Genomic DNA, 20,240 nt, shown 5'->3' on the forward strand with positions numbered 1-20,240 from the left:
TTACCCATCCACTCATCAATGTTTCTCTTGAAGAGTGTTAGTGAGGGGCTCTGCCTGATGTAATTTGGAATTTTGTTCCAAAACATGGGGAGTCTCTGTGACAGGAATCTATCCCTCCAACATGTTCTATTTATTGCTGTGGCGAGGTTTAGCTCACTAGAGTGCGTGGCTCACAGTGACTTGGATTTCTTTAGGTGGAGCATGTCCATCAATTCTGAGTTGGACATGGCTTTGTAAGTCAGGCAGAGATCACTTCTGAGTAAGCGATATGCCACTGAGTACAGTCGGAGTTTTTTCAGTCAGGCTGCATAGGACATATGTTTGAGACCAGTAATCCTCTTGGTGAGGTACTTTTGTGGTCTTTCCAGCTGTTGGAAGTGTCTTGTGAGGTACATCCTAAATAGGGCATTGTACTCTATGACGGGTCTAATGAGTGACAAGTAGAGGGCCACTATAACCTCTTATTTCTAGATGCAAACCCTTTAGTAATTAGATGGGCCACATAGAAGGATTTCCTAACTACTTTGGCAATATGATTGTCAAAGGAGAGATTACTATCTACCTGGGTCCCCAGATCTCTTATTACTTCTTCTGTATTAAGGGGGCTGCCACCTATGTGGTAATTTGTGGGTGTTTTATTTTTCCCAAACGGGATGACTATGAATTTTTTGGCATTTAGCTTGAGGCCATGACTTTGACACCAGTTGTCCGTCTCAGTAAGGCCCATTTGGAAGATGTCTGTATCAGCCGGAGAGTCAATTATGGGTCCCAGTTTGCAGTCATCTGCAAACTTGGTTAGCCATAGTCCTCCTGTGCTTGCCTGTACTTCTGAGAAGTATATGCCGAACAGTAGGGGTTGTTAAGGGTTTGTGCTTGATGGGGTCAGTTTATGATTTGCAGTGATGCTTGTTGCATCACTGGTACTATACAACAAAGCAGGTTAAAAAAGAGGGACAACCAGAGGATGCAGCGTGTTGAAAGTGTGTTCAGGACAGCATGATAATGTTTTATATATGGTATGACTGCCTGGACTGCTGTAATTGTGGAAAAATGGTAACTGACATCCTTTTTAAAGGTTTATGTAAAGGAGGTAGAAGACATTTTGATGTCTTACGTTTCTGGCAAGTTGATGAATTAGGATGAACAGTGTGGGGGTGCAGTCAAAGTTGCATTAGTTATAAAAAGATATATCATGAAAGCAGAAGCTTTCAGAGGCTGCAGGTATAAAAAATATAATGCTAGGTGATGAGGTGGTAAACAGAAGCATGAAGAAGGGACTGGAGAGGAATTATGAATCTCCTAAAATAACAGCAAAGTGCAGAACTCGTTTCACACTAAAAGCATTGTGGATATACAGGACTGAAGATGAGACTGAAGGAAGGTAGAAAACTCTGGGCGTCGTCTAGGGGCTGCAATACAATATGAGTGGGATGGAGAATGAGGGATGGGCAGGCACTGATGATTAAGAGACTAGACATTTGAGATGTCATGTAGGAGACAGAGGCCTTTTGTCCAAATGCAGAAATGATTAAATCAGCAATAAAAGGAGAGTGCTATTGCCTGAAATGGTGAATACCTTTACACGGTGGACCCTGTTTTCACAAAATCTCATCAAGACAGTACTGTTATATAGATTGTATTTTATGTAGCATATGTCCTGAATAGAGATAGGTTAAAAAATAAAAAAAAACAGCTTGGTGTACAGGTTCCAGGATTACAAAGTGCCCAATCCGGGCATACACACTGGTGCCAGAAGTGGGAAAATGGCAGTGTAGAATCCTCAAGAAACAGAAACATTGCAACAAAGGGGTTACACCAGTCTCAGGGGGATGATGCCCCCCCCCATTTTAGAAGGAAGTAGTTGTTTGTCTTTTCGGCTTTTCCCGGTTAGGGGTCGCCACAGCGGAACTCTGGTTCGCTAATGATTGGCAGTCGATTTTTATGGTGCCGAGTTGCCAGCCCGACACCCAACCTTCAGCGAAGGCACGCCCATTCACGCATGTCTTTCGGAGGCCACTCGACCTAGTCCACAAAAACAGGCCAGAAAGAGCTGTAAAGATGATTGATTCAGCTATTGAGCATAAGGAAGAAATTATGTATTGTTACTTTGTTACTATTATGCAAGAAGCCCAGGATTTCCAGAGAGAAGATGAACTGCAGGAGGAGACAGTTCTGGGCACATTGTGGGTGCTGCAAAGCGCACATTGGGCTGACATCAAAGACTGAAACAACACTAATGTCATGAACGTTAGTTATAGAATCCATTCCCATAAAGGTCTTATAAAGGATTTTGAGAAATTAAACCGAGACAAGTATTTTATGGTGTGGTGGTCTAGTGGGCTATATATGGTTGACTAAATAGTTCATCGACAGGGATCCAAGACCACATAAATGCAGGGATTGGGAAATTTGCCTTTACCTCATATTTATGCCGTCTCGGAGTTAGTATATATATATATAAGTAGCGGGGGAACAAACTACTTTTCTTTTTTTTTAAGTTACATTCTGTATGCGCTGAGGCTCCTTCTTAGTGCATGTGAGCACTGTGCGAGTTACTGTGTTTTTGAACTTTTTTGGGTCGATATTATTGTAGTCAATGTTGAATGTTTTAGATTAAATGTGGTACACCCATGAGTGTGTGTGTGTGTGTGTGTGTGTGTGTGTGTGTGTGCTCGCGTGTGGGTACGTGTGTCTGCATGTGTGTGTGTGTGGGTGCACGTGTATATGCTTGCTTTGATATGTTCTGGTTATAGACTGTATTGAAAATGGATTAAGGTATTGTGAATAAAAGGATGAAAGTCGGGGGAGTACTTGCTTCAACCCAAGACGTCTTAGTAAAAATTGCATTTAGAAACAAGTTGTTTTGTGCCTTGCTATTGTACTTAAGCCTTGTCAATTAAAAAAAAAAGGTTGCAGCATGAAAGTGGAAGCTTCCAGTGGCTGACTCCATCAAGTACAAACCCTTAACAAAATGCAAACTCTCTTCCCATCAGTCATCCCTACCACAGAAAGTAGATGAAAATAGAGGTTCAAAACCAACAGTGTGTGGTATTTTAAAAGAAGAGACACCTCATTAAATAAAAAGTGTAGAGACTTTTAGTAAATTGCCATATCAACCATGTGATAGAGTTTTGTAAAGAAAGAGAAAGAACATGAATCCAGCCTTAGAAGTCTTTAAAACAGAAACAAGGGGGGAGAAGTCAAGCAGCCAATTAGAGCTTTAGGGGAAGTGACAGACTAGATGGATATGTTGGGCCATTTGGTGGGTGAAACAATGATGTAAGGGGAGTTAGAGTGGACAAGGAATTGTAAGGGTAAGTTAATTATACAGTTAGAGTGTTTTTTGTACAAAAATTATACATGTGGATAAAAAATAAGGTATGACACAATACCTATAACATCCAGCATGTAGACTGCTTCTGTCACTCGATTTTCTTGTTTCAGTTGACAACTCCATTGCCCAGAGTAACTGCTTCTTAAATCTCTTATGGAAAGCTTTTCTTTATTAGTGCCTGTTGACCAGTATTGGTCATTGTCAACTATCTGCATTTTCTCATGGTACCACTGCAGCATAATTCCTTGTGGAAGCTCTCCAGTTATTTCACATGTTAACATCAATGAATCCCCCTCTCTTGGGGACCTCTGCAAAGATGGAAGCACTGAAAGGAAATCAATGAAGAATAGAATTAGCAACAACAGCATCAGCTATGTTATATCTTTAAGTTCATTTGCATTTGTTTTTCTGTTCTTGCTATGTAGTAATGTTCATGCTTCCAACAGATTATGAAATGTGTGTTTGGGTTTGACTTTGTACAGTTTTCATGGTGCAACAATATGCCATCGGATGTAAAACCAATATGTATTACAAGTCAAGAGTGAGAAGTCAGTAGTTATCAGTAATAGTTATATATCCCAGTCTTATACATGACAAATTACTAAAAGAAACAGAGCATAGCACTACATTTTAAAGTTACTGATGGTCACAAACATGAGTATTAACGACACTAATACTCAGCCATAAACTTAGCTGTACTGATCCCATTTGATTACATAAAGAGCTAGTGCTGTACAAATTTCTAACAGCCACAAATACCCTTGTTGTTCAGTAATATGTCAAATATTCAGTCAGATACCTCAATATTATATAGTAACTTCATTAATGTTCCAGTGAAACCTCAGCATTGCACAGTATGTTCGGTAATGTTCAGTAACCCCACCATGTTTTGTAGTAACCTCAATGACAGCTGTAGAAAAAAGCTTACTGTAGTAGCTACATTTGTAAGTCAGACAAAGAATGCTAACTTTATAGATTTAGATACATACATAGACAGATGTCAAGCATCCTGTGCCCCATGGATTTGGTTTATTCAGCTGGAGTGATTTCCTCAGAAGTGCATGATGGGAAGCTTAGCCATTCCACACAAGTACTACCCCCTTAGCAATATTGTCTTTGGACTAACGCCCTTGTTATCTGAGGCATAGCTGGTGTCATTACTTGTGGTATGTTGACTTTTTAAATATTGTTAACATAAACAGTGAGCCTAAAGTCACTTGCCTGCATGTTCTGTTTATGGTGTATGGGTTTTGAGTATTAGGACATACATTTATTTTGTCTGATGTTCTGTTTAACTGTGAGAGATGGTACATGATCTATGCAAGCTTTAAGGGAATCTTTCAGCTTTGTTTCTTACCCATCATATGAGCAGAGTGCACACAATCTCACTTACTACGTGGACCAATAAACTGACACTGCCAAGAGCTATCTGCTTTGAGTGACTCCCTAGTCACATCCATTTAGGTGGAAATTCCACATTTAAGATACTTGAATGTACTGGGATTTGTGGCAGAAGCAAACATTTATGAAAACATTTAGAAGTGTGTTCATGGACATACTGATGTTCCTTCATCCATAGAATTATTTTACCTGTTCACCCATTTGCCAGGGATATCCCATTAAACCTCTTAGTCCTTTTGCATTACATATCCAGGAGAAGCCCAGAAAAACACAAAAATACCAAGTGCATCATGGTACATGTAGTCTAACTTGAAAACACTGGCTCTGCACTCTTACTGATAGTTTCATCTATTATGCATAGACAATCACCGGGTTTTGCTAAAATAAAAATAAAATAGCCACTTCCCAAGAAGAAATTATGTGGGTTATTTCTTACCCTCCATAACCAAAATGAATCTGAGCACTAAGTATCTCTGTAGCAGATTGCATTGCACTGGCTAATGGGAAGTCAACCATGTGTTACAACATTTCGAATCTTAAAGGTTTTCTGTTTTTGATCCTTGCCTACCTCTCATGAGGTGAAGCTGCACTTCTTGTTGTATGCTTTCACTTCCATAATCAACTCTGCAGATGTAGGTTCCAGCATCTTCCATTTTTACAGGTTCAATTCTCAGTGAATAATTCCCGGTGTGGAAGTGTGACTCCAAAATAAAGGTTCGATCAAGTACAACAAGACCCTTCTTCACTAGCCCACTGTTCTCCACTGATAGTACTGTGCTGAAGTCTCCCCTGGAATGATAAAAGCATTGGTAAAACATTGCTTGCAGCCCAAGAAACATGTATGTCATAACTACAACAGAGACAGACAAAACTGCTTCATTTTAAGTATTTAATCAGCCTTTCTCTAGTTACCCACTTTTATTCATTTCAGGGTTGTAGGCAAGTGAAAGCCTATTCTGGTGCACATTATGCACAGGACAGGGAAATCAATCCTGGATAGGATGGCAGTCTATTGCTGGATGTAGGCATGTGCACAGACCCACTTGCATTTACAATTATCACTTTAACTACAGCACAACATGAGTTAATTAAGATCTGACCTTTGGCACTATATTATATTTTCAAGACTTTAAGTATATGTGTTACTTTTGTTTACTCTGACGAATATAATATTCCATTCATCTTGTTTACTTTGTATTTGCATTTGTAATCCCTTGTATTTCATTTGAAAATAGACAGTCTTCTTTCTAGTACACATACCTTAACAGAGACAAAATACAAGTATTTGTTTATTTCTCTATATTTTGATGTACTTCCTGTGTGACTGAGAATTACAGTCAGTCAATAATACCAGTCCATAGAGTTACATAGTTAATGTAGCACAGAAAATGCATATTTGACTGTTAGTGACACGGTTTATGGCTAGGATTTCTTACTGAACTGCTTCCTGTAGTTAAGCATACAATGTTTAATTCCTGCCTGCTGTATGACTTTGAGCAAGACACTGAAAGTGCTTTCTGTTGCTTGGGGGGATGGGCATTTCTCCTCTAATTATTGTTAGCTTGTTGTATTAGGTTCATAGGTTCATAGGTAAGTACTAGGCTATCTGCCTGAGGGCATTTATAAGCCTAGCCAGAGTGTGTTGGCTTTCTCCACCCCTACTGATTAATTAACTGATCCTCTGTCAAGCAGATCCAATGAAGTGATCCCAGGGTTTATTTTCTGTTACCCATCCATTTGTCAAGGTTTCCCTTGAAGAGTGTTAGTGAGGGGCTCTGCCTAATGTAGTTTGGAATTTTGTTCCAGAGCATGGGGAGTCTCTGTAACAGGAATCTATCCCTCTAGCATGTTTTATTTATTGTTGTGGCTAGATTTAGCTCACTAGAGTGCATGGCTCACAGTGACCTGGATTTCTTTAGGTGGAGCATTTCTATCACTTCTGAGTTGGACATGGCTTTGTAAGTCAGGCAGAGATCACCTCTGAGTAAGTGATATGCCACTGAGTACAGCCAGAATTTTTTCAGTCGGGCTGCATAGGACATATGTCTGAGGCCACTAATCCTCTTGGTGAGGTACTTTTGTGGTCTCTCCAGCTGTTGGAAGAGTCTTGTGAGGTACATCCCAAATGGGGCATTGTACTCTATGATGGGTCTGATGAGTGACGAGTAGAGGGGCACTATAACCTCTTTATTTCTCGATGCAAACCCTTTAGTAATTAGATGGGCCACATAGAAGGATTTCCTAACTACTTTGGCAATATGATTGTCAAAGGAGAGATTACTATCTACCTGGGTCCCCAGATCTCTTATTACCTCTTCTGTATTAAGGGGGCTGCCACCTATGTGGTAATTCGTGGGTGTTTTTCCCAAACGGGATGACTATGCATTTTTTGGCATTTAGCTTGAGGCTTGAATTTGACTCCAGGCGTCCATCTCAGTAAGGCCCTTTTGGAGGATGTCCATGTCAGCCAGAGAGTCAATTATGGTTCCCAGTTTGCAGTCATCGGCAAACTTGGTTAGCCATAGTCATCCTGTGTTTGCCTGTATTTCTGAGAAATATATGCCGAACAGTAGGGGTCCCAGAACCGAGCCTTGCAGGACACCCACTTGTAACTGGTTTAGAGTCGGACCTGGAGCCTGCTATTCTTACCGTGTGAGTTCTGTCTGTAAGCCAGTTGGCAACCCATCTCGTGACGCAGGGGTTTATGTTCAGGCTGGTGAGATTTTCTGTAATGCCTGAGTGGGAAATGGTGTCGAAAGCCTTGGCAAGGTCAAGGTAGGCTGTGTGAACCTCCTTCCCCTCATCTATGGCCTTGGTGACTGTCTCGAAGAAGTCAACCAGGTTTAGTAGGCATGATCTGCCCTTAACAAAGCCGAACTGGGTCGGGTCAAGTGTTTGGAGGTTCCCAATGTCTTTGTTAATGAGTTCCATGATGATGTGCTCCATAGCCTTGCATACCAGGCTAGTCAGGCTTATGGGGCTATAGTTACACTAGTCAGTTGTGGCCCCTCCTTTGTGGAGTGAAATAACCATTGCTGTGTGCCATTCTATGGGCAAGTAGCCTGTGGAGAGGCTGAGGTTGAACAGTGTGTTTAGGTAGGGGGTTAGTCCGCTCTGTAGTTCGTGCAAGACGCAGCCTGGGACGCCATCTGGACCCATTGACGCTGTGTTTTTAGCTTTTAAATGGGCTATTTTCACCTGTGCATCTGTGATTTCCAGGATACTGCACTTTTCCATTATTGTTGTGGGCCCTTTTGGGGGTGAGGGGGGGTGAAGTTTGCACTGAATCTATCTGCTAGGATGTTGGCAATGTTAGTAGGTTCACTATATTTTGTGCTATTTTGCACTAGTTCAGTGCATATCTGCGAGTTGCCATTTAGATTCTTAACATAGCTAAAGAAGGCTTTGTGGTTATCTTTTGAATCCTTGGCTATTTTTCTTTATGGTAGGGTAATTGAAATTGCCCAATATCAGGGTGTTCGGTAGGACCTTCATGTTTCCAGTGTCTCCAGAAAGGTAGACTGGTGGTCCTGGGTCATGGAATGTGATCTGTAGCAGGCCACAATTTGCATTGCAGATTTGCCTGATGTTAGTTGCAAATGGATGATCTCAGATGTATCATACTGTGCCCCTAACCTGGAGGTGTAGGTATCCTTGATGAATATGGATGCAGCCCCTCCTTTTGTGTTTCGGTCCGTGTTCTGTGGCTGAAACATGTGGTACGAGTTATAGCCCAGTAATGCTGGGGTGCTCTCTGGAGCCTTGAACCTGGTTTCAGTTACTGCACAGATGTTGACATTCTCCATACTGAGGAGTGCTTTGAGCGTGTGCATTTTGAGATTTAAACTCCTGGCATTGAGTAGCATAACCCTCAGTTTTTTGTTATTTGTGCTGTTTACGGAGGTGGGTTTGACTTTTTAGCCTTGCCTAAAAAAGGCACTATGGGGGCAGCAAGAGCCTTGGCCAGTATTCGAAAGCCTAGGGGTGACAGGTGCAAGCCATCTCTTGCGAAGCAACGCAGCTTGTCAAGCATGTCGTCCCAGGGTGACAGACACTGGATCCCCTTTGAATGACACCAGAAGCTTATCCAATTGTTGAAATTGATCATTTTTTCTTTATACTGAGGTATTATTCTTGGTGAGGGCAGGATGCTACTCAGGGTCAGGGTCATACCTGCCTGGGCTACATGATCAGAAAGTTCTTTCATGTCTCTTTTCATGTTGTCCAGGGAGGTACGTCTCAAGTCATTCACACCAACATGAAAAATGACAGAGTCATATTTGTACTTGTTCTGGAGTGACCTGAGTGCTTGTGTTATGTGGCAGATTCTGGTTCCTGACAGGCAGCTAACAGTAACCTTCTGCTTGTCTAGCCTAGTGAGTGGGACGTCAGTGTGCCTGACTATAGAGTCACCTATTACTAGTGTGTTAGGTATGTTATTTCGCCTTAAGGGCTGTAATTGTGCGGCACACTGATTTTGTGTTTGTGTTGTCTGGTTTGTGATGGGAGGTGCAGGTTGTTTGGGTGTCTGCTTTGGAGGTCTCTGATGCTTTTGCAGGTTTTTATTTACAGCCTCCAAGTATGATTTTGTGTATTTATGTGTATTTTTTGCCAGTGCTGGTTTAGTAGGTCTATGTGTGGCTGGACGTGTGGTGCAAGTGTTAACCTTCTCCTCTTGACTGCCTGTTCCAGTCTTGGGTGGAGACAGCTTAGCCTCCAGTTTGGCTGGATAATTGCACCTCTCGCATATGTTAGTGTTTTGTGGTAGGAGGAGAGGGTTGTCTGTGTACATGAGGCAGTTATAACATTGCCTCAGGATACCCAGGTTCACCAGCTGGACTGGAGAGTACATGTGAAATTGCCCTTTGGTCATGCCTGAATAGTAGGGTGAGCTGCTTAGTCGCTTGGTTGGTGAGGGGTGAATAAAGAGCCTTGCCCTGCTGGGCAATCAAGTGTCAGGATATATTAGTGCTTGCTATTAGCTTTGAGCAAGTGTTCGGCTGTAAGATGCTTTTTGAGTGCTTAGGTTGAGAGTTAAACTAGCTTCAAGGGAAAAACTGAAGAGGAGACTTAGTGGAGCCGGGAATAATTTAACCCTAGCTAACCGACACTGCCAGGCACACAAAACCATGCAAACGTGGTTTTTATAGCAGGGAAATGAAAGAGATAGTAAAAAACAATTAAAACAGCTTTAAACAACTACAAACGATCAGAAAAGGCAATCGCACTTTAGTGTGTAGCCTACAACAGTTAAACAAATTATTTAAACAAAAAAATACTTTTTTAAAAGTGCAGGCAGTCAAATAAGTACAATATGTGAAAAAAAAACAAGCTTTTGAATCACAATAAATGCTGGAAAATTGACGTTTAGGTGGAAAACAGTTAAGTATAGGAAGAAAGTACAGAAAACTGATACTTAATCACTCCAAAGTTTCTCTTCTAAGCTTGAAGGCTGGCATTTAAGGCTTTCTAGTGCTTCCCAGTAGGTTAGTTGCAGGAAAGATTGGAAACAAGCTCAGATGTGGTCTTTTAAAACCAGAAAGTTGAAAGAGATGGCCAAACTGTCCAAATGGTGAATAAACTACAATTTCTGGGCCAAGAACAGGCTACCTAGTGCTTACCACTCCCACTGATAAGCTGATAGGCTTTCCTCCAACACAGAAAGGCTTGCGGGACTCAGAAGCTTACATACAGTCCTGGATACAGCAAATCTGTATCTGGAGTACTGAAGTGCTGAGTAAAAAATGTTGAGAGGTAGTTTGGTCTGTTCCTAGCAGACTTGCAGTTTTCTTTTGCAGTCACCAAATAATTCGATATATGAGAGTATCCTGTAGGAAAATGCTTGCTAATGCAAAACCTCATTCTAGCAGTTTTCTAAACATATATATCAGTAATAATTACAATATGTCCCTGATTTGGGGCCTTTTTTCTTATATTTCTTTAGCTAATAAATTGGAAGGAAAGGAGGGGATTGCAGCCGGTCGCACTGGATGACTTTGACAGCAGCTGCTGAGATACATTTCATGACCATTGCTTTTATATTTATTCATTTGTTTGATCAGAAGCAGACATCCCAAGTATGCACAAGTGGTTGTAATTAATAGTCACGTGTGCCTGTGTGTGTGTGTGTGTGTGTGTGTGTGTGTGTGTGTGTGTGTGTGTGTGTGTGTGTGTGTAAGCTTGTGCACGTGAGTGCATGCCTGAGTGCATTTGTGCAGAGGGCATAGTGCTCCACTGTCTCTGAATTTTGTCTCATATTTTTAATCTGTTCCTCGTAAAATCTGTGACTTTCTGGCAAACTGCTGTGGATAATGACAGACAAGTGGTTTTCAAATTTCACATCCTTCAGAAAATTCTTGCTTATGAAAGATCTCTTATACTATCAGTATGTTAGAGCAATATTTAAAATATGTTCCCTAGTTTGGTTCTTTGTACCTAATTCTTGAGCTAAGAGGTTAAGAGGACACTGGGGGGATTGCAGCAGGTTGCAATGCTTGATTCTGATAACAGCAAGCTAAAATACATTTCTACATCATTATTTATGTATATTCAGTAATTTGCTCACAAGCAAACATCTGAAGTGTACACTGTCATACATGTGGCTGTAATAGGCAGTTACATCTGTGTGTGTGTGTGTGTGTGTGTGTGTGTGTGTGTGTGTGTGTGTGTGTGTGTGTGTGTGTGATTGTGTGTGCGTGTGTGCGCGTGTGTGCGTGCGTGTGCGTGCGTGTGTGTGCGTGTGTGTGTGTGTGTGTGCATAATTACACATTGCAAAGCTTCATTATAATGTTATTTTGAGCAGGAAAGACAAAGAGCCATGGAAAAATGAAATGCATTTTATTCAAAAATGTAAGGGTTTATAAAGCAGGTTGTAATTAAGTTTTGGAATGTTGCTGTAATTGGATCTGTGTATTGTACTGAATTTAAATTAACAAAATATTTTTTTTTTCTTTGGAGAAAGCAAAGAATCTTATTTTAAATGGCCCAAATGAGGAGGAAAATGTTAGGCTGTATGTGACTTAGAAATGCTTGGAGCTCTGTTTCATTTCTAGTCCGAAGTGTTTTCTGTGCTTTTATGTATTAACTGCAGCATAAACGTGTGTTAAACGAAAGTTCCACAGTCATGTCTTGTTCAAATCGAAAGTATACAAACTTAGTAATTTAGCTAATGAATATATATTTATGACTGGCATGTATAAAAACAACAAGAAAGCAGGCATGTCTATCTTTTTGCAATGCATTAAGGGCACCTTTTTTGGTACAGCTATATAAGTTTGCATCTTTAGCACCGCAACGTACGTAATTTTATAAGTTGCACCTAAAGAGTGGGTCAGTTTACATATTTGTGCACCATGCCTTAGGAATTTAAATTTACCTATGTGCATAATTTGATTGCATTGATTTTGAAACCTCTACTATGAGTGTGTGTGTGTGTGTGTGTGTGTGTGTGTGTGTGTGTGTGTGTGTGCGTGTGTGTGTGTGTGTGTGTGTGGTTTCTTTGTACCTTATTACTAAAATTAGAGTTAGTTGCAAATTAAACATCTGCTTCTGGTTGTCCAGTCTGTCTGCGCTTTTACAACTAGTTCACTTACCAGCATACAACAACTACTGTTAGAGAGCACTTGAGAAGTAAAACTTCAGAAACAAAAGACAACAATTCAAGTGGGCCTTTGTGTAGAAAGCAGGTGTGCCACCTGTGCAGATGATTCCAAACTACCCTATGGTACGGTTGCAGACATATTTATAGGATGAATAATTGTAGAAATATTAGGAACGTATTTTAGTCCTATGACTTTTAGAATAAAACTTTTATAATAATTTATGATCTGAGATAAAACATTGCTGCACCCAATTTCACTGTGTTTTTGCACTTCCACTCTCAGATGTTATTGTGTGTTACACATATTTCTCATTTGTCTCACAATGTGCCATAATTTTCTAGAAGAAAAATTAAAAGGTGCAGGCTAAAGTGCATGGGATTTAAGTCGAGAATACAAAAACAAAAAACATCATTAAAACAACACTTTGTCTACCATATAATGACCTTCTTATGTTTAGGGTTACTATAAATTCTTACACTTCAGGTAGATCACCATACTACTTAAGAGGGTGGGAATATTGCTTTGTTTTGTTCCAGGCCAGAAACACTCACTGGCAGAGCCAAGAAAACAGGGTTCTGACTGCCAGTTGGAATCATGGGAAACGTACATTGCTGACTACTCCTTGGGAAGTGTGCAGTGCTGGCTTCTCCTCAGGAAATACAAAGTACTGTACACACAGTTCCTGTCTGCATATTTCAACTTTGATACCTCATGGCTGCCTGAGTTCCTGAGTGAGAAAAGAGAAGCCTTTTCTAATCCATAGGAAGAGGGAAGTCATGAGCAGGGTATAGTGCCAGCATTGTAACGTTTTGTTCATTGTGTCCAAATGTATACCCTAAAGACTCCATTTTCCTTCATGAGGAGTAAATTGGGGATAGTGAGACAGACATTTGCTGATAGAAGTGGTACATAGCAACCATTCTGTCCATGCTTTGAAAGGCTGACTTTGTTTTGTGATTAAAGCTAAGACCCCACAAACTCACTTCATATGTGATTTTTCTAGTAACATTCAGATTTTTACCTGCTTTGCAAGGTTTTCCTTCTCCACAGCACAGACAGTTTTCTGTAAGTGGTGACTTGATTATAGTCCACCTTCAACCAGAAACAAGGCAGGATAGCCTTTGAGCCAACCATTGCATACACGTCCAGCTTTGGGGCACTGTGAACTTAAAGAGAAAAGGTAACTGGATTATTAACAATTATATTTTAATATTTTAAATTAATGTAAAAATAATTTCACAATTAAGCAGTATTCAATTTAGTAAAATTCCAGTTGCTCAGGATTGCCAGACTATGCAGTTACCTTTAACCACATTATTACTTGTATTATTAGCAGTGTATGTCTGGGATATGATCTAGATATCAGGTGTTGGTAAGATTAGGACTTGGGAAGCTTCTAAAGTTTTGTCACATGCTGCAGTGTGCTGGAAACCTAGCAATCAGTATCACTGGAAGAACCATATGAGTACAGTATAAATAAGTGCACTGATGGCAACAAAGCATTTTTGACATAAACTAAAGCAAACTATTGTAAATTATGGAATATATTTAAGCTGTAAAAAGTCAGTTTGTACTTGAAACAGCAATATGTTTTAGTCAACACAGCTTTCATTTCCATATAATATAATTGTAAACAAGTCATTTAATTTCCAAAATGCTCACAACTCAGCCTTATAAGTAGACGTCTCAATCTAGCATATCTTAGTTGCTGAAAGATTAAGTAAGGAAGGAGACTACAAAAACTGAAGGTTATGGTTTACCCCTTCCCCAAGTTGCAGGGACCTTAGGTGGTCCATAGCTTAAGTAGATGGTCAAGAGACAGTAAACATGTTTAGAAGAGCTTTAAGGAGTTGAAAAGAGCAAATTATTCAGATATTGGGATTGAGGGTAAATTCCAAAGATACAGAAAAAAAATCACCAATCATGAAAAGTTTCAGACAAGGTAGAATGAAAACAAATACTGCAGAAACAGATAAAGGTTTTCACTAAATGGGAACTGAATTCTAACAAATGAAGATAGGACCAAGTAGAGTAAGGAAACATGAATGGACACATATGTACAATGGAATGGAAAGAATTATTTGATTACATTCTGGAAGTTGAGCAGTTAACTGTGGCTTTTTTCCCACTTTAGACAGGAAAGCAAAGATATCATTTATACCTCACAGGGTCAGTTTTACCATATTCATAATGTATGCAGTCAGTTCTGCATTGCGTGGGGAATGGTTTTATTATAGATCATGGCTAATTTGTGCAGTGTTTCCTCTGGAGCATACGAGTCATGATGCATGGTGTCTCAGTTCCATTGGAGTTCTGCATGTATTAGCACATAACAGAGCTTTGCTCAGTCTAAAATTTCAACACTTTCAGGGTTCTTTTGTACCCTTTTCAACATTATGAGGTGTGATTATGCCCAGGGCACACTACCATTCCAGGGGCACAAACACTGACCACAGCCCAGAGGATTGAAACTTGACTACTGGCTCATGCGTTTGACAGTACAGGCAGGGTGGATGGGCATGCCACCTACAAACATTGACCACAGCCCACAGTACAGGCAGGGTGGATGGGCATGCCACCTGCAGACACTGACCACAGTCCAGAGGACTGAAACTTGATTACTGGCTCAGGCATTTGACAGTACAGGCAGGATGGATGGGCATGCCACCTTAGGGAGTGGGCACATATGCTTAAATGAATCCCTGGTGGAGGGGAAAAAAGGGGGTGTTACCCATACTGAAGCAGGGTACTGGCTGAGTTGCACATGCATACATAGTAAATGATTAACCATAAGTGTATTGCAAGCCCACCCCTGAGGTGGTTCAGGCATGTGATTGGGGGTTAGGTGTTATGAGAAAACACTCCTTTGTCAGCAGTGTGCCAGTACTCCAGGAAGCCATGACCTCCTCACCAATCCCAAACATGAGACAGAGGTAGTTCATGTAGCTATGTCAGGTTCAGTATATCCGATGCATGAGGAGAAGCCCTGGGAGCATGCGATGGTCATCTGTCGGTAGCCAAAAAGCATAACAAACAAAAGGTCAGTCCTTTTGTTAATGATGGATTTCAACATAACAATTTTAGAATCCATAGTGAGTCACAGGTATGGTAAGCATAGAAGCATCAACTAGTATTTTACCTTTTTAACTATGTATTAGTAAAAATATGACAAGCAACTTTAAACATCACCCATTATGTTGTCATCTCAGTAAGATGACTCCTATAGGTCATTAAGTTTTGTAAAGAACTTCCTGGGGTACAGGTGCCTACATTATTTTCAGCTCTGTGTTAGTTTCCTAATGACCAACTTACCACAGCAAGCATGCTGTTGACCAGCTTACCACCACCCAGTATGCCATCAAGACATATATAAAAAAATGAAAATTTTAAAACACATGTTTTTGCAGGGGGCTTGATTTGGATGGGGACTATACCCTCCCACACACCTAATTTCTAAATGTACTACCACTAAGGAGATAACACAGTTACAGATTGTGTAATGGAGACAGCGTCTATATTAGGGGAGTGCACGGGTGTAATGGAGACAGCGTATATATTAGGGGAGTGCACGGGTGTAATGGAGACAGCGTCTATATTAGGGGAGTGCACGGGTGTAATGGAGACAGCGTCTATATTAGGGGAGTGCACGGGTGTAATGGAGACAGCGTCTATATTAGGGGAGTGCGAAGTTATAATGGAGACAGCGTTTTTATTAGGGGAGTGCACATGTGTAATGGAGACAATGTCTATATTAGGGGAGTGCACGGGAGGATACAGCCTACCTGAACACTTGCTTTAATATTGATCCATTTCATCAATATGTTTCTTGGTGATTAAGAATATTAACATATGCAGTTTTTTCTATTAGGCCAAGTCCTCCTTTAGGCCATCTTTGCCCTGTAATTGTACAGCATGACAAGGCCTTATTTTTTTGGAGAGTTTCTGAGTTTTTGGCAAGCCTTATTTGAATTTTTTCCTGAAGGAAGCCAGTTTCAGTATTTTTGTCACCTTTAATATGGGTAAGTACATGATCTGCGTCTTGCAGACCTTTTTTAGCTATGCCTCGATCACAACACCAAATGTACATTTTAAATTTGGGCGGCACAGTGGTGCAGCAGTTAGCGTTGTCACCTCACAACAAGAGGATCTCCAGTTCAATTTTCAGCTGGGAGGCCTTCTGTGCAGCATGTGCGTGTCCATGGGTTTCAGCCGGGTGCTCCAGTTTCCTCCCTCATCCCTAAGACATGCATCTGGACCGTTTCTCCTCAGGCCTCTGCTGAAAATGGTCTCTGTCCCAGTCGGACTTTGCCAGTCCACAAATGTTAAATAAATAAATAAATAAAGTCATCCAGCATGGTTTTGGAAGTTGGGAGATAATGTGAGTACCTAGAAGAAAAATACTGCATGCCAACAGTAGCAAGAAGGCAAGACCAAGTCCCAGAACCATGAAGTAAGAGAACTTAAGTAATATGTCCTCTATAGATTTTTGGCTTCAGGTACAATGCAAAAGCATAAGAAGTCGTATTTAACATTTTGATTACATCATTTTTAGATATTTGACAGTATTTTAGAAAAAAGATAGCTCATCTGAGCTGCAGTAATTTCATTTTCTAGAGAGTTGTGTCGCTTCACATATTTAGTGCATGTGCCAAGGTTAGACCCGTGGTATATATAGAGTATCTCATTTTCTCAGTGCTCCATATTGTAGTATTTGCTCAGGAGAATGTACTGGAGATGAGTGGTTTGATGTCTCATTTACACTAGGCTCTTTTTTTTTCACTGTGTTTATTCGACAAATATAACTAAAATCCCATCTCATTATCAATGTAATCCTTATATGGCTGAAATATTGAGGCATTAAGTGATAAGCTTAGGGTCACACAGTCTGTAAGCACATTGAATTCACTCCATCACGAATTAGCTTTCCAAGCCAGTATTCACCAGATAAAGGAACTGACCTAAAGTTTTCTCAGTTGCTGGTTACATATCTCATACAAGTTAATATATAGTATCTGCTATAATATCTATAGTCTTGAGTAAGTCAGCTCCACTGTTACTCATATCTCTGAACCTCTTAGCATAAGAAATCTGGACAAAGCCATAAATACCCCAAAATAGGGACAAATGTTAAATACTGCTCTTATAACCTTTGAAAGTTGATAGAGTGATAGTTGCAATAGTTTTTTATTGGAATGCATTTTCTGAAGGATATGAAGTCTGAAATTCAAATATCTATCATTATTTAGTGACTTCAGTCCTCGATTTTCTAAAAAAATAAATTTTATGAGAAACTAAGCAAAAATATGAGGTGAAAATGTGGATAGTTGAGAGGTATGCTGGTACTTGATAGCTTAGATGTGTTATCGAAGGAATCCAAAAACAGAAGCTTGTCACATTTCTATGTTAGAGGATGGCATTACAGAATGGTATGATGATATAACATTCTGTTAAATAATGTCACCAAAGTTCTTATGCAGTATTTCTGAAGAGTGTACAATACCACAGATCATGAACTGAGGTCAAGAGTTGTACCCTCCATGCTCAGAAGTAATAACAAATGTCTGCTGTGCATGACTCCACAACACATCCTATCTGTACTGCAATGTTTATTTATACTTTGTACCCAGGTATATTGATTATACTGCAGTGGTGGTGCTGCGGTAGCATTGCCGCCTCACAGTAAGACGATATCCTCTTCGATTCTCAGCTAGAGAATCTTCTGTGTGGAGACATGTGTGAATGGGCGTACCTTCGTTGAAGGTTGTGTGTCAAGGCCGGCAACTCGGCACGTAAAAATCTACTGCCAATCATTAGCAGACCAGAGTTCTGCTGTGGCGACCCCTAACCGGGAAAAGCCGAAAGACACAACAACAGCCCAGGTATATTGATTGTGTCCTTCAGGCCTCTTTGTTTTTGTTGCGGATACAGGACTGAATTTATGCTCATGTGGAGAAGATTAACCAGGGCACCAGGGAAGCCTCTTTGTTTTGCCAGACATCAGTTTCTGAAACAATGACATCTACTCAAACATAAAGTTATCATTTCATTCAACTGTTTGCAACTTTAGACTACAGCAGCCCTGTTACACTACACTGTGGTGTTAATAAAGGAATACAGAGCTACATACTTGGTCTGAGATTTGAACTTCCAGGGTCAGGCTGTTCTAAGCATTAGGGATAAGTGTGCAACTATCTGAGACACTGACATGCATAATGACATTTACACAATTACGCAAGTAGATATAACTGCAGACTGTAATATACGCATACCTTTTGTACAACATGAGGCAAGGGGCAAAGATGAGGACTTTGAATAACCTGCAGTCTGCATGCAGCTTCAGCAACTGCAGAGCAAAACTGCACAATGTTATGTTGTGTGTGTGTGTGTGTGTGTGTGTGTGTGTGTGTGTGTGTGTGTGTGTGTGTGTGTGTGTGTGTGTGTGTGTGTGTGTGTGTGTGTGTGTGTGTGTGTGTGTGTGTGTGTGTGTGTGTGTGTGTGTGTGTGTGTGTGTGTGTGTGTATCATATATATGGATGTGTGTCTGTGTGTATATACAGTGTACATTACAAAGCTGCTACTTGAATAGACTGATGCCTTTAGAATGTCTGTAGTATAAAAGGCCACAAAACATACTTCTGTACTTCTGAAAATGATGAAATAACTGCAGCTAGGAAAGCTCTTTTCTCCAAAATGTGGTCATCTTAGAGACAGTTGTTTAAAATTAGGGGATAGGGTGGTCCGAAACTCCCTTTGGGGGGGGGGGCTGATTGATATAATTTATGTGTTTAGAGTCACTGATACTTCATCAGCCAATACAATGTTCATTCTAAAGGTGACCTAAGTAGAGACATATTTTTTACCTTCTCTCAGTGATAAGTATGTTAAATGTATGGTACATAAAACTAAAAGCAGAGTGCTCCTAGACTGGTAAAGTAAAAACAAAGGTAAATTACAGCACTCTGTCGATGCTTGTGAAGGAGCAGCATTAAACCCTATTGTCAGCAGGTAGGCTGAGGTTTAAAGTTAGTCTTGGGAATCTCACAATGAGAATAGTTGAGGGTCAGTTACACTGCAGAGGTGAAGTGCTGGTCAGGATACAGATTACCCCATAGTAATGCATTATTTCCCTTTATCCATTCACAGAACAGCAATAATAGTCATTGAGAAGTTGGCTACCCATGCTGGAGATGGAGCATACAGACTTAACCTTCAGCACCAAGAGTACAGAGCACCAGTATGCAAAAAGAAGCAAAATCAGCAGTAAAGTAAGTATATATAACACTAAATAAAACACATGAAAATGTCTTACCTTTGCCAGCCAGCCAGCTAGTCAACACAAATCCTAAAATAATCAGCATCCTTTATTTTCCAGTGTCACAGTAGTAAGAAATAAAGTTGCAGATATTTAAACAGACTGATGAGTTGAAAATGACTATGCCTAGTTAGTGAAATGTAACAAACTGGCTTCTCTGCCCCATGGAATAATTTAAATCAGACTCAGCTAGATCTAAATTGACGTCATTGTGGGAAAACAAGGTGAGTTTGATTGGACTACATGAAAATACAATGCTCCCTCCCCCCTAAAAATGCTTGTTTATCTGTGTAAAGCATTCTTATTTTTGCTCATCGGAAAGACGTTTGAGTCAGGGCATCTGATTAGCAGAAACAAATGAGAAAATAACCTTTTTTTTATTCTTTCTTTTTGAAAAAAAAAAAGGATGTCATTATTTAGTTCTGGTTCACCAGTGGAAAAAGTGAAGTGCCTTTGGCTGTCAATGTCAGGAACTGGTGTTATGCTTGTGGGTTCTGTGGTTTGCTCATTTCTTGTGCTTTTTTTTTTAATTTCGTGATTCATAAACTAGACATTAAATATGAGACCCTTTGTACATTGTGATGTAGAACAAG

At 40.2% G+C, this 20,240-nt stretch overlaps 1 protein-coding gene across 2 annotated transcripts in view; it reads right to left on the reverse strand.

Moving 5' to 3' along the window:
- LOC122808649 (T-cell surface glycoprotein CD4-like) overlaps positions 1–19,835 on the reverse strand; it is a 39,869-nt gene extending 20,034 nt beyond the window's left edge. The window contains exons 1-4 of one of the 2 annotated variants that reach the window (XM_044079620.1): positions 19,645–19,835; positions 13,358–13,502; positions 5,304–5,524; positions 3,393–3,659 (exon numbers count right to left, since the gene is read on the reverse strand). In XM_044079620.1, the coding sequence (XP_043935555.1) occupies positions 3,393–3,659; positions 5,304–5,524; positions 13,358–13,502; positions 19,645–19,693 (682 nt within the window). In that variant the 5' untranslated portion in view covers positions 19,694–19,835. The remainder of the gene's footprint in view (positions 1–3,392; positions 3,660–5,303; positions 5,525–13,357; positions 13,503–19,644) is intronic. The other variant, XM_044079619.1, reaches the window with a different exon arrangement.
- Between the last annotated feature and the right edge of the window lie 405 nt (positions 19,836–20,240).

Source organism: Protopterus annectens, chromosome 8.part0 (assembly GCF_019279795.1).
Source record: "Protopterus annectens isolate FY-2018-M chromosome 8.part0, PAN1.0, whole genome shotgun sequence".
Taxonomy (NCBI): Eukaryota; Metazoa; Chordata; order Ceratodontiformes; family Protopteridae; genus Protopterus; species Protopterus annectens.